This window comes from Gobio gobio (genome assembly GCF_949357685.1).
Source record: "Gobio gobio genome assembly, chromosome: 14".
Taxonomy (NCBI): Eukaryota; Metazoa; Chordata; class Actinopteri; order Cypriniformes; family Gobionidae; genus Gobio; species Gobio gobio.
The window spans coordinates 18,110,473-18,123,559 of record NC_137107.1 but is presented as its reverse complement, the minus strand read 5'-3'; the positions used below and the strand labels follow the sequence as shown (position 1 = coordinate 18,123,559).

Here is a 13,087-nt window from a genome sequence, read left to right as displayed (position 1 = left end):
CAAACCAAACACCATAAAAGAGTGCAGTCTAACATCAACCGGCAAAAAATATCAAAAACCTCCCATTTCAAACCCTTAAAATCGCTTTAAAGAATGTTTGACAGGGACAGAGATCTCGACAAGACCATCCTCGTGGGAAACATCCACAGCTGTGTGACGGAAGAGATTCTGTTTGAGTTGTTTCTGCAGGTGAGCTCATCACCATTCACCTGTTCAGAGTCTTACAGAGATTATTTATTTATATGCAGTGCTCATATGATTCTCTTGTCTTCTTGACAAATCGGTTATTGCATCCCATATTTCTTGGGTAGGTCTAACGTTTAGAGCAGGTTTTTTTCCAGTCCTTTAGATGCCATGGACTCCGAAGATAATTTTCGTGTGACAGACTATAAAAAGGCGTCTGTCTTTTATAAACACCCAAGTTATACACTGAAAAAAATTATATTATATATCTAAAACGAGTCTCCATTAAGTTACATTATATTTCTTTGTCTACACAGCACACTGTAGTAATGTAGCTACTGTTAAATGTGTGTGCATATATATATATATATATATATATATATATATATATATATATATATATATATATATATATATATATATATATATATATATATATATATATATATATATATATATATATATATATATATATATATATATATAATTTTAATCAGATTTGTATTTATAATAATCAATTTGTATTTTTTAAAATAAAATGTAAGCTATTTAATAGTTAATAAATTACTAATATTTTGTGTTAATCTATCTATTTGAATCTGATTTATTAATTAATTTTAATCTTATTATTTATTTATTTAAGCTATTTAAGAGATAGTAACTGACTACTATTTTTTTAAATTAATTAATATATTTTAATCTAATTTATTAATTTATTTTAATCTTATTATATTTTTTTATTTTTACAGTTTTTCTCTAGACTTTTCAACAGACCCCCCACTCCTTTCTACCCCCGGGTTTAGCTTTTAAAGAATAATTTCTGTTTGAGACATTTTTCCCTTTTAGACCTAGAATATTCATTAATTAATTAATTAATGAATAAATTCATTCATTCAAATCAATGGCAATGTATTATTGTTGTTGTATGGTTATTTGATTCTCATTATTATTATTAGTAGTAGTAATATTTAAATTGGAATGTATTATGATTGTTGATCATTTGTTTATTTTTATTTATTTATTTTAAGATTTTTTTACATTTTATTTTCGCTGTAGTGTGAAATGTGTTTTTTTCCCCCATACACATTTGTTTTTAATATTTGTTTTAAATTCGCTAACCAGGCTGGGCCGGTAAACAAGGTGCGTATATTCAGAGATGGACAGCAGGCACCTTATGGATGTGTTTATTATAAGCATGCTGAAGCTGTTGAGTATGCAGTTGAACTTCTCAATGGAATCTGGCTCTATGGGCAGCCAATCAAGTTACAACGTAAAATCGGTGGGTATCTTTAAACATCAGTGTTGGTTTAAAGGCATACATGTTATCTTGAACATTAATAACAGAATGCTTGTGCTGTGCTATTTTTAGGTGGCCATTATCACAGAAATCACATGCTTGCATACCACATGGAGAATGGACTGCTAGCGAACAGGTGTGTCATATTACAAAAAAAGGTACACTAAAGTGTTATGCACTTTTGCCTTGCTTGTGTTTATGGCAGAGTGTGGCATTATGGGTATTACAAAAGGGCTGCTTTTTTTGCGAGTTACTAATCACTGGACCACAGAGATATTTCAGGCAACAAGGTCAAACTACACAGACTAAGTACTTAATTGGTTACATAGTTACTTTCTATGAAAAGTAATGCACATTACAAATTACATTACTTTTTTTTCTTACCTGGGCTTGCTTGTTTGTTTTTTAAATAACAAAACATCCCTTCTATTTTTGGCAAGTAAAGGTCCTTTCAAACCAGAAGTGACATGAATAACCCTAAGTAAGTGCAAATTTACATCTGTACACTAGAGGGCGCAGCTCAAACAAACAAATGTGCTGCTGGATTGCAGAAGAATAGGTTGTAGGAGAAGAAAGTTCAACAATCTGGCTGAGCCCGAAATCGCATACTCTCTTGAGTAGGTACTTATTTTGAATAAGTAATTTCTTGAATGTGTGTAGTAAGAATGTAATCCAGAGGCACTGTATTAGCCATGTTGTCATTATCATGTGACCTACAAGCGTCAGTTAGGTCGCTTCATTTCCATTCACAAATCCTCTCCCGTGGCCTCATGGGATAGTAAAGTGTCCATCGTATGCACACTTCAGAATCTCGGCGGAAGTAGCTCATCTGGGTACTTTTCCGCTTCTCTTATGAGTATGGTGAATTCGGACATACAGTATTTTTTATACTATATACACTGCCGTTCAAAAGTTAACTTTGACACTTCATAAAGTTAATAAAGAGATCGGAAAACGAATCCATATGAATTGAGCAGAAAATTTGGACTAAACCACTCAATTATGGATTCGTTTTACAATCTCTTTATAAACTTTATTATGAAGCATCAAAGTGTCAGTAGAGGGACAGAAAGGACAGAAATCTAAAATATCTTCATTTGTGTTCCGAATATAAACGAAAGTCTTATGGATTTGGAACGACATGAGGGTGAGTAATTAATGACAGAATTTTAATTTTTGGGTGAACTTTTTCTCAATTTCTCTCAACATAGGGACAGGAGAGCTGTCAGTTAATAAATGAGAAAACAAAGTAACTTGCGTTACTCATTTGAAAAAGTAACTCAGCCATTTTGTAGTAAATTTTAATTTATGTTTGCATTACTTTACTAGTTACATGAAAAAGTAATCTGATTATGTAACTTGCATTACTTGTAATGTGTTACCCCAACACTCTTGATAGTGTAGTATGATACTGTGCCCATATGAGATATGTCTTGCTTCCACCACATGAATGTGTTAGCATCTAACTCAATTCATTACCTTACAATTCATTATTACTTCATACATTCAAAAACTTTCTACAATGAAAACGTAGGGAACTGTCACAAGATCCTTTTCTTTTGCACAACACTCAAAAAAATTATTTTATGATGCTGGTCACTTTATTTAAGCAATTCATCTTGATTTAACACCATTATATCAGGTTTCTGATTCAAATGTAATTGCTTCATGTTATATTGACTTAAAACCGTTACTCTTTGACATAACTTGACGTTTCAATCAAGTAACCCAATCACTTCCCATCATGCTTTGTAAAGGGGCTGAATTCGGAGATAAATGTACCATTAAATAAAATGCCATTTTATGCTTTTTTTTTAACAAGATTAGAAAAATGGAGAGACTTTTTAATGTTTAATGTTGGTATTTAAAAGTTTGTGTTATGTTAGTGTCTTTGGAGGTTACCATGGTGGTGAAGTGTAGAGCATGTGCTTGGGGTGAGGATCTGCTAATAACAATTAAAGTTGTTTTACTTTGGGCATGCCATGGTAGTAACAAAACCATCTTCTGGCTAGCCAATAAGATTTTTTAAAAGGTTTTATTGTTAGCTAACATTTGTAAATTTGTAATTAAATTTGATTACTTATTTTGTTTTTTGTATGATATTCATTTTAGAATAATTGAGCTTAATAGTTTTGGAAAAAATTAACCTTATGTAAAAAACTTAAGTTTACTGAAATAAACAATGTTAATTAAATTCGACATAACCCAGTTACGTGGAACCTGTTGACATAAAAAAAGTTAAGTAAATCTAACGTATCATTTTTTTGAGTGAAGGATTTGTGGGTAATATTTGCATTCACAGATTAACACTTTATGATTTGGCACACACTTATGATACTGCATACTATATAGCACAGATATTATAATTTGGGAACAGTCTTCCTTTGATATTTGGTAGAAGACTGAATAAATGGTTGTTTTATAGTGCCCGTTGTTTCATAAGATCACCATGTTTGACAAAATTTTTTTTAATGTATACATACACTTCTGTTCAAAAGTTGGGTCAGTAAGATTTTGTTTTGAAAGGAATTAATATTTATATTCAGCAGGTCTCTACACCTGTTCCTCATATTTTGCACTCCTATAATATGTTTATTAAATATACAGTGCATCTAGAAAGTATTCACAGCGCTTCACTTTTTCCACATTTTGTAGTCACAGCCTTATTCCAAAATGGATTAAATTAATTATTTTCCTCTAAATTCTACAAACAATACCCCATAATGAAAAACGTTAAAGAAGTTTTTTTTTTTTTTTAAATCTTTGCAAATTTATAAAAAATAAAAAATGTGCATAAGTATTCACAGCCTTTGCCATGACACATGCAGATCTGGGGAAGGGTACAGAAATAAGGCCTGTACGGTAGAGTGGCCAGACGGAAGCCACACCCCAGTAAAAGGCACATGACAGCCCACCTTGAGTTTGCCAAAAGGCACCTGAGGGACTCCCAAACCATGAGAAACAAAATGATTTGGTCTGATGAAACAAAGATTTAACTCTTTGGCCTGAATGGCAAGCGTCACGTCTAGAGGAAACCAGGCACTGCTCATCACCTGGCCAAAACCATCCCTACAGTGAAGCATCGTGGTGGCAGCATCATGCTGTGGGGGTGTTTTTCAGCGGCAGGAGCTGGAAGACTAGTCAGGATTGAGGGAGAGATGAATGCAGCAATGTACAGAGACATCCTTGATGAAAACCTGCTCCAGATTGCTCAGGACCTCAGACTGGGGCGAAGGTTCATCTTCCAACAGGACAACGACTTGAACCCCATTGAACATCTCTGGAGAGATCTGAAAATGGCTGTGTAATGACATCCAACCTGATGGAGCTTGAGAGGTCCTGCAAAGAAGAATGGGAGAAACTGCCCAAAAATAGGTGTGCCAAGCTTGTTACATCATACTCAAAAAGACTTGAGGCTGTAATTGGTGTCAAAGGTGCTTCAACAAAATATTGAGCAAAGGCTGTGAATACTTTATGTAAATGTAATTTTTTCCCCCCGTTCCCCCGTGTATTATTTTTAATACATTTGCAAAGATTTCAAACAAACTTCTTTCACGTCGTTATCACATGTGGTTTTGTTTGTAATGAATTCAATCCATTTTGGAATAAGGATCATGTGACACTGAAGACTGGAGTAATGTTGCTGAAAATTCAGCTTTACAATTTACTATTTACTGTGTTTTTGATCAAATAAATGCAGCCTTGGTGAGCATAATAGACTTAATAAACATTGAACAATATTTTGAACAGTATAGTGTATTCTTTAGTAAGATAAGTGATATTTAGCATGTTGAAATGTTATGTGTTGTATTTTAATTTAACATTTTTTGCCATTTTGCATACTCTGTTATTTCCCGTCAACGTTTTCCATACAGTGCTGATGCTGTGCACCAGGATAATATGTTTTTGAATTTAAATGGCAGTCCAGGTGTGGAGAACCGATCTAATGAAGCATGTGGCTGGAGTGACATGGTAATATACACAAAGAGAAAATATAATCATCAGGTTTCATTCATGAAAATATGAAAATACACCCAGCTGTTGTATTCTTTGTGTCTCAGGTATACAGCAGACCTCTGGATGTGTGTCCTCCAGTTGTGTGGTACTGTCCACCCCTCCAGCAGTGGATGAACTCTGGATACCCTCCTTGGACGTCCTGTCTGGATGAGAATCTCTTGCTCCATAGATCAGCCAGCACCAGAGAAGTTTGTGCAAATGTAAGTTTAGAGGGTAAACGCAGGGAAAAAATGCTATAAAATGCGATCCTAACCGCAAAAACGAGTGTAAATCTTATTTTACAGGCTAAGTTTAAATATCAAATCCAGATAAATGTTTAATTTTCAGAGACAACGATACAGTGGTCACTGTACAAGCCACCTGACACCTCTTGCACAAAAAAATACACCATATATTCCACTGAGTGCTTTTGGTAGCACTGATTCAGACTGTAAGCTGTAAATCATTCATATCTGTGAATGCTCTAATAAAGCCATCTAAATGCACCTTACTGTTTCTTCAAACATTGAAACACAAATCTGGTGATATGAAATGATTGTTTTTGTGACTTCATCTCACGTTAACTTCCAGTACTTTGCATCCACGAGGTAATTAAAAAAGCAATAGCAAAATGATTGATTGGTCAATTAGCATTTTTACAATGACATTTAGGGGAAGGGATAAAATCTTGACGTGACATAAAATGTCATATTTATATTGGGTGATAATTTATTGCCATTTCTAAGGGCAAGTTCAATCGTTCACTCTTATTACCTGGGACAGTCTGTCATGGTTAGGACAGTGAAAGCCTCTCCCTCTTGAATTGAACTGGTATGATAAGATGCAATAACTGTTAACTTTAGACTTTAGACTTAAGGAGATTTTATTCACCAAGTACAAGAATACAATGAATTTTAGTTGGTGCTGCTGTTGACATTAGTTAAGAAGAAATGTACAAACATAACAAAAACCTTGAGATATGTGTGAAAAATGAATACTTTTAATCAACAATTATGCAGTACATTAATCAAAAACATGTAAATGTTGCAAAATATTTCAATTCACAATAAATGCTGTGGCCGCGGCGGTCGACCAATATTGTTTTTTTGATGGCCGATATTTATTTATTTATTTATTTATTATATTAATTCATTTGAAAATGAATTAAAAAATGAATTTCTAAATTAACAGACTTCCTTTAGATGGCAATTTCTTGATTCTGTAATAATATTACAGTATTTTTCACAAATAAAGACATTGTTTAAAAAAGAAATATGAATAAAAAAGCATCCAACACATCGGCCAAACAGAAAAACGTATCGGCCAGGGCCGATATATCAGTCGACCACTAAAATACTGTTCTTTTTGAACTTTCAATTAAAGAATATTGAATAAATTATTCACAGTCTCCACAAAAATATAAAGCAAAATTAATAATAGTTTTACAAAAAATGTAATAATCAGAAATGTTTCTTGAGCAGCAAATCATATTAGAATGATTTCTGAAGGATCACGTGACACTGAAGACTGGAGTAATGATGCTGAAAATTCAGCTTTGCATCACAGGAAGTGTATGTGTGTATATATATATATATATATATATATATATATATATATATATATATATATATATGATTAATATTAATACAAATATATACACACACACATTTAAATGTATAAAATAATTTCAAGCAGTTATAATTGACAATATTACTGTTTTGACTATTTTTAAATGAAACCTTTTTCTTATTAATACATAGTAAAATAAAATAATAGCATAATAATAATAAATTTCTTAATAAATAATGAATGTATTAATGTGTATATAACATATGTAACATACTTTTGAAAATTGTATAAAAATAATTTAAAACTTTAATACTATTTTAAATTTAATACTATTTCAAACTGTAATAATAATTGACAGTTTACTGTATTTTTGAATAATGAAATACTTTTTTTTTTTTAATTCTTTAAATTTTTTTCTATTATGGCGTCTTTGTTCTGTTGTTCTGTTCTGTTGACAACTAAACCATGTATTTGTCAAGGAGAAGGTGGTAGGATTCTTCCTGAAGTTTTAACATTTGGAAGGGAAGGTGAGTTTTCACAGCACATGCTGATTTTTCCTGCTGAAATAAATTAGGATTGTTAAAATCTAGAGGTATGATTTGACTGTTTTTGAAAAAAATCATAGGACAAGTCAAAAGTGTTTGGACATTATATTTTTGCTTCCAACTTCCATTTATATCCTTGCTTACAGGCTTGCCTCCTCCCTTTTGTTTTACCTTTTCTGGAAATGCTGATAAAATGGTACTCAGTTCTAATCAACAATATTAGTTATTGTTCAATAAAAATTTATTGCTAGGCTATATAACAGTGACAAAAGCAAGAAGGTGGGATATTAGAAGCTGTGGAAGCCAGTGTCACCTTTGACTTTCCAGTAACATGCAGGAGGTTTATCATCTGAGGAAAAGTGTTTGTTGAGTCTTTGTAAGTCAGTCACTTGTCTATAAAATGTCTAGAAGAGGTTGCCGTTTGTCGTCCACGGAGGTTCTGCTCACAACACTAGTTGTTGTGCTGTTTGTGGTTTGTGTGGGACTAAGTGTCGTCACTTGGCTCGCACTAGACAACAAAGGTATGAGACTAGTACCTTAATTTCAGATGAATAATACTGAATACTTATGATGTTCTTTAGTGACCCCTGTTTAATTTGTTTAGCTATAGATGGTGAAGGCGAAGAAACCGGCTCAGAGTTCACTGGGAGGCTTGTCATCTCTAATGGAACCACTTTCACAGAGGAGCTCCTGAACAAAAACAGCGCACAGTTTAAAGCTCTGGCATATGACATTGAGCAGAAGGTAAATTAGCCTTTCATTTCATAGTTGTTATTCCTGGAAAGTTTAAAAACAGTTCACCCAAAAATACAAATTACTCAGCCTCATGTCGGTCCAAACCCATATGATATACTTTCTGTGGAACAGAAAAGCAGATGTTAGGTAGAATGACAGTTTCACCATTTACTATCCACTTAACGCAAGTGATAGGTGACTGAAACTGAGATTCATTCTGCCTAACATCTGCTTTTCTGTTCCATAGAAGAAATCATGTCATACAGTTTTTGAATGACATGAGTGTGAGTAAATGGTGACATAATCTTAATTTTTTTTTGGATGAACTCTTACTTTATTTAATTGAATGAATCATGAGGCATGTCAAAACATGTTTATAGGTCATGTTTTACCCCTTATTTAAGACTTTTTTCATCATTATGTATATATATATATATATATAAAATTTATATACACCAATCAGGCATAACATAAGGTTATGTGAACAACACTGATTATTAGGGCTGAACGATTAATTGCATTTGCGATAATATCGCGATATGCTATAACGCGATTTCCTAACCGCAAAGGCTGCGATTACAGTCTGGTCACGTGACACGCGAGAGTAAAGTCTGCAGAAGAAGCATCAACTTGGCACGTTACACATATCATATGCCTAGCCTAAAAGAAAAAAAAAACTATTTGTGTTTGATCTATCTAATATGGTGTTGTTCATACTATAGGCTACTATCATCTCTCCAATGATTCTGGATCGATTCTGAGCTTAGATTTTAACTGCAGGTGCGCGGTGGCGCTGCGTGTGTTTTAGAAACACCTGTATTCTGATTGCTTCCATTATATATCTCTCTCTCACACACACACACACACACACACACACACACACACACACACACACACACACACACACACACACACACACACACACACACACACACACACACACAATCACACACAATCACGCACGAACCATAAAATAATATTTCATAACGTTCGGAAAGGTTGACGGCGCGAATTGCAATGACATTCGCAGGCTTCTTTGCACAGGATAAGCGCTGTGATAAACTTTGCTTGATGTCACGCTTACAGTGTGTGTTCTCGCCCGCCGGTATTTTCCTTACAAATTTTGATGTCTAGACAACAAATACTTCGTTAATTTACTTAAAGGTGCTCTAAGCGATGTCACGCGTTTTTAAGGCCAAAACATTTTTTGTCACATACAGCAAACATCTCCTCGCTATCCGCTAGCTGCCTGTCCCCTGAACACACTGTAAAAAACCGCGGTCTCTGTAGTGCGCCAAAGCTCCACAAACTGCAACAAAATCAAGCTGGTGCAGGCTGCACCACGAAGCACAACAAACAGTGCTCCAGCCAATAGCCGACAAGAATGATTTGGGGGTGGAAATCATTCTTGTCGTTGTTTGCTGTGCTTCGTGGTGCAGCCTATAGTGTCTTATTCTAATTTAATGTATTGATCAAATTCAAGAATATAAAAGGAAAGCTGAAGCATAGCTTATATTTAATAAGATTAGGGGAAAATGCCCTTTATAAAAGGTAAAAATATCAAAAATATGCAGATTTAAATACGTCAAAGCTGATTGAACACTGGTGAGAATATTGCTTCAGAATAATATTTAACTCTGCAGATCACCCTGATAGTTAACCAGAATTCAGTGGTCTAATGTAACAAGATAATAATGGGAGAATCTGTAGGCCTACTTTACTTGAGTTTTTATATTTTGAGCAGTAGGCTAGCTGGAGCCATTTACCTCCAGTCTTTGTGCTAAGCTAGGCTAGCGGAGGGTGCGTCAGACAGAGTTATGGCACGCACGGAGATGAGAATGGTATGTATGGACTTATCTAACTCTTGGGGATACGGTGAATAAGCTAAAGTCCCAAAAAGTCGGCATGTTCCTTTAATAAATTATGTGTTTTTAATTAAGGTGCAGGATCAATTTTGATAAATCAGGGATGGCCTTCCTGAAAAGGAAATTTGTCTGGAGTGCATGATCTAAATTCTAAAATGTACTATTAAAGACCGCCCTGACAATTTGATTGGTCCAAACAGCTCTGGTTCGAGCATAGTTGCTCCACAACGGATCAAGTCGGGACTGAACTTTCCGACCTCAAATGTTGTGGGCGGGGCTAAGTTCAGCTGGCATCCAGGCTATAGTTCACCCAAAAATGAAAATTCTGTCATCATTTAAGTTGTTCCAAACCTGTATGAATTTCTTTCTTCTGCTGAACACAAAAGAAGATATTTTGAAGAATATGGGTAACCAAACAGTTGATATACTCCATTGACTTCCACAGTATTTTTTTCCCATAATATGGAAGTTAATCAATGACTGTTTGGTTACCCATATTCTTCAAAATATATTATTTTGTGTTCAGTAAAGCTCACACATCTATATTATGTGACTCTATATGCGAATCAAATTTTCATTGGACAAGGCAACAGCTGCGACCAACATTTGCATATAGAGTTTTGTTACATACCATTTAATTCTGTAAATTGTTGGCTGACTAATGTGATTACTGTTTTATCTCAGTATTGTGATAGTAATGTGATAAAGCAGATTTTTTTTAGTGTTGTCTGTGTTTTGCTGCCTTCTTGCAGATCAATGAAGCTTACAGTCGTACTTCCCTTAAGGAGCAGTTCAGAAGTTCCAAGGTCAATGAATTCAGGTGAGACATTAAATATTAAGCTACAAAGACAGCAATAAAGTTCATAATCTATAATATTATGTGCATGTATTTTGATTTCTAGAGACCTCAAGGGTGAACGTGATTTCACCAAGTGCAATGTTCCTGTTCCTCTCACTTCCTTGCACACCATGTTCCTGGGTCAACATCTTTGTTTTTCCTGGAACAATATTCCAATCAACCGATCAGATTTGAGTGACAAGTTTACAGTTTATGTAAAGTTTAGACAACCAAGGATAGGTGCTTCTACATCAGTGTTATTCACCTATCATTTCCCTCTGATTTTAGGGTTATGGGTTGGGTTATGTTTAGGGGCAGGGATAGGGTTAGCATAACATTTTCAGATAGAAATTTTGTTTCAGGATCAACAAAATATGTTGACACAGGAACATGTCTTGCTTGGCAAAATCACCCGACGTCTATAGATGTGGTTTGAAATCAAGAATATAAATGTTTAAAATAATTGACAGCTTTGAGGTTATGAAATGCCTAGTCTCAGCCTCAGATGTCACGCCCACGGACCATTGGCTGAACGTCTGATGCATATAGCACACTTATCTGGAAACACTTCAGGAGTTTCGAAGTCGTCATCTGATTGGTTGAATTTGACAGGATGTCCGCGAGACGTGTTTGTTGCGTTATTTAATGGTCCAAATGGAAACAAATGCCGTGATGGCAAACTCCCTTGTGGAAGAAGTGCCGTCGTGTTTACAACTGTGACAATGAGCGCGTATCTTCAAAAATATGTGAAGTTCGCGGCTCCATTGTTGCAGTAAACTTGCACAATGCACAACGCTCTTGAATGAATAATGTATTACATAACACTAGGCTATATCATACAGCATTCAGAAAAAGAACAGTTTGCGCTCCTAAGGGCTTGCTGATTAATTCTTCAAGCCGGGTTGAAACATAAACATCGCGTTCATCAATAATATGCATCTGGAGCTGAAATGGAAAATGATGGGCCGCCTCAAGAACTGCTGCTCTCGCCGCTGCACCTCTGAGCTCCACGTCAGGGCCTGAAACATTTTCTCAAAGGCCCAATGACGCTACGATGAACATTTACTACTTTTAAAAAATGCGGGTCAGGAAGCGGGTCGGGTACAATATTTTCTTCTTTTTTTTTGCGGTCCGAGTTGCGGGCGGGTTAGTTGAAAACGTCGGTCGGGTGCGGGTTGTTTAAACACTGACCCGCGCATCACTGGTAGCCACATGTGCAACAAGTCCATTCATGAAATTTCCTCACTACTAAATACTCCACGGTCAACTGTTAGTGGTATTATAACAAAGTGGAAGCAATTGGGAACAACAGCAACTCAGCCACGTAAAATCACAGAGCGGGGTCAGTGCATGCTGAGGAGTCAATAGCTACAGACCTCCAAACTATGCAAAGCGTCGGATGCAGTGGGGTAAAGCACACCACCAGTGGACTCTAGAGCAGTGGAGACGTGTTCTCTGGAGTGATGAATCACGCTTCTCTGTCTGGAAATCCGATGGACGAGTCTGGGTTTGGTACTTGTCTGACTGCATTGTGCCAAGTGTAAAGTTTGGTGGTGGGGGGTTGTTTTTCAGGGGTTGGGATTGGCCCCTTAGTTCCAGTGAAAGGAACTCTTAATACTTCAGCATACCAAGACATTTTGGACAAGTTCATGCTCAGAACTTTGTGGGAACAGTTTGGGGATGACCAATTCCTGCAGAGACTGCGAGCCAGGCCTTCTCATCCAATATCATTGCCTGACCACACAAATGCGCTTCTAGAAGAATGATCCAAAATTTACATAAACACACACCTTCCCAGAAGAGTAGAAGCTGTTAAAGCTGCGGTGGGTGGGCCAACTCCGTATTAAACCTAACAGATAAAGAATGGGATGTCATTAAATTTCATGTGCATGTAAATGCAGACGTCCCAAACTTTTTGACAATATAATGTATGTTGTCAAAAACGACATTCAAGGTTATTTTGACTAGAAGTGGGTTACTCATAGCCAGACTATATCGTGTCTATAGTAACCGAGACTATGAAATGACTGCTATTGCTTGCTGGGTTATAGCCTGAGAT

General features: G+C 35.5%; 2 protein-coding genes across 6 annotated transcripts in view; both read left to right on the top strand.

Moving 5' to 3' along the window:
- Positions 1-7,635, top strand: rbm11 (RNA binding motif protein 11). Of its 3 annotated transcripts, none has more exons than XM_079835360.1 (6): positions 1-189; positions 1,306-1,462; positions 1,553-1,616; positions 5,356-5,452; positions 5,542-5,697; positions 7,525-7,635. In XM_079835360.1, the coding sequence occupies exons 1-6, from the start codon at positions 94-96 to the stop codon at positions 7,555-7,557; spliced, it is 603 nt and encodes a 200-aa protein (XP_079691486.1). In that variant the 5' UTR covers positions 1-93; the 3' UTR covers positions 7,558-7,635. The 3 variants fall into 3 exon arrangements, with proteins under 3 accessions (XP_079691486.1, XP_079691485.1, XP_079691484.1); XM_079835359.1 differs by lacking the exon at positions 7,525-7,635 and adding an exon at positions 5,825-6,078 and having other exon boundaries at positions 5,404-5,452; XM_079835358.1 differs by lacking the exon at positions 7,525-7,635 and adding an exon at positions 5,825-6,078.
- A 59-nt stretch (positions 7,636-7,694) lies between these two features.
- tmprss15 (transmembrane serine protease 15) overlaps positions 7,695-13,087 on the top strand; it is a 30,117-nt gene continuing 24,724 nt past the window's right edge. For all 3 annotated transcript variants that reach the window (XR_013817936.1, XM_079835343.1, XM_079835342.1), the window contains exons 1-2: positions 7,695-8,334; positions 10,943-11,010. Coding sequence is in view for 2 of the 3 variants with exons in the window: in XM_079835343.1 (XP_079691469.1) it covers positions 8,158-8,334; positions 10,943-11,010 (245 nt within the window). In the remaining variant the exon portion in view is untranslated. The remainder of the gene's footprint in view (positions 8,335-10,942; positions 11,011-13,087) is intronic.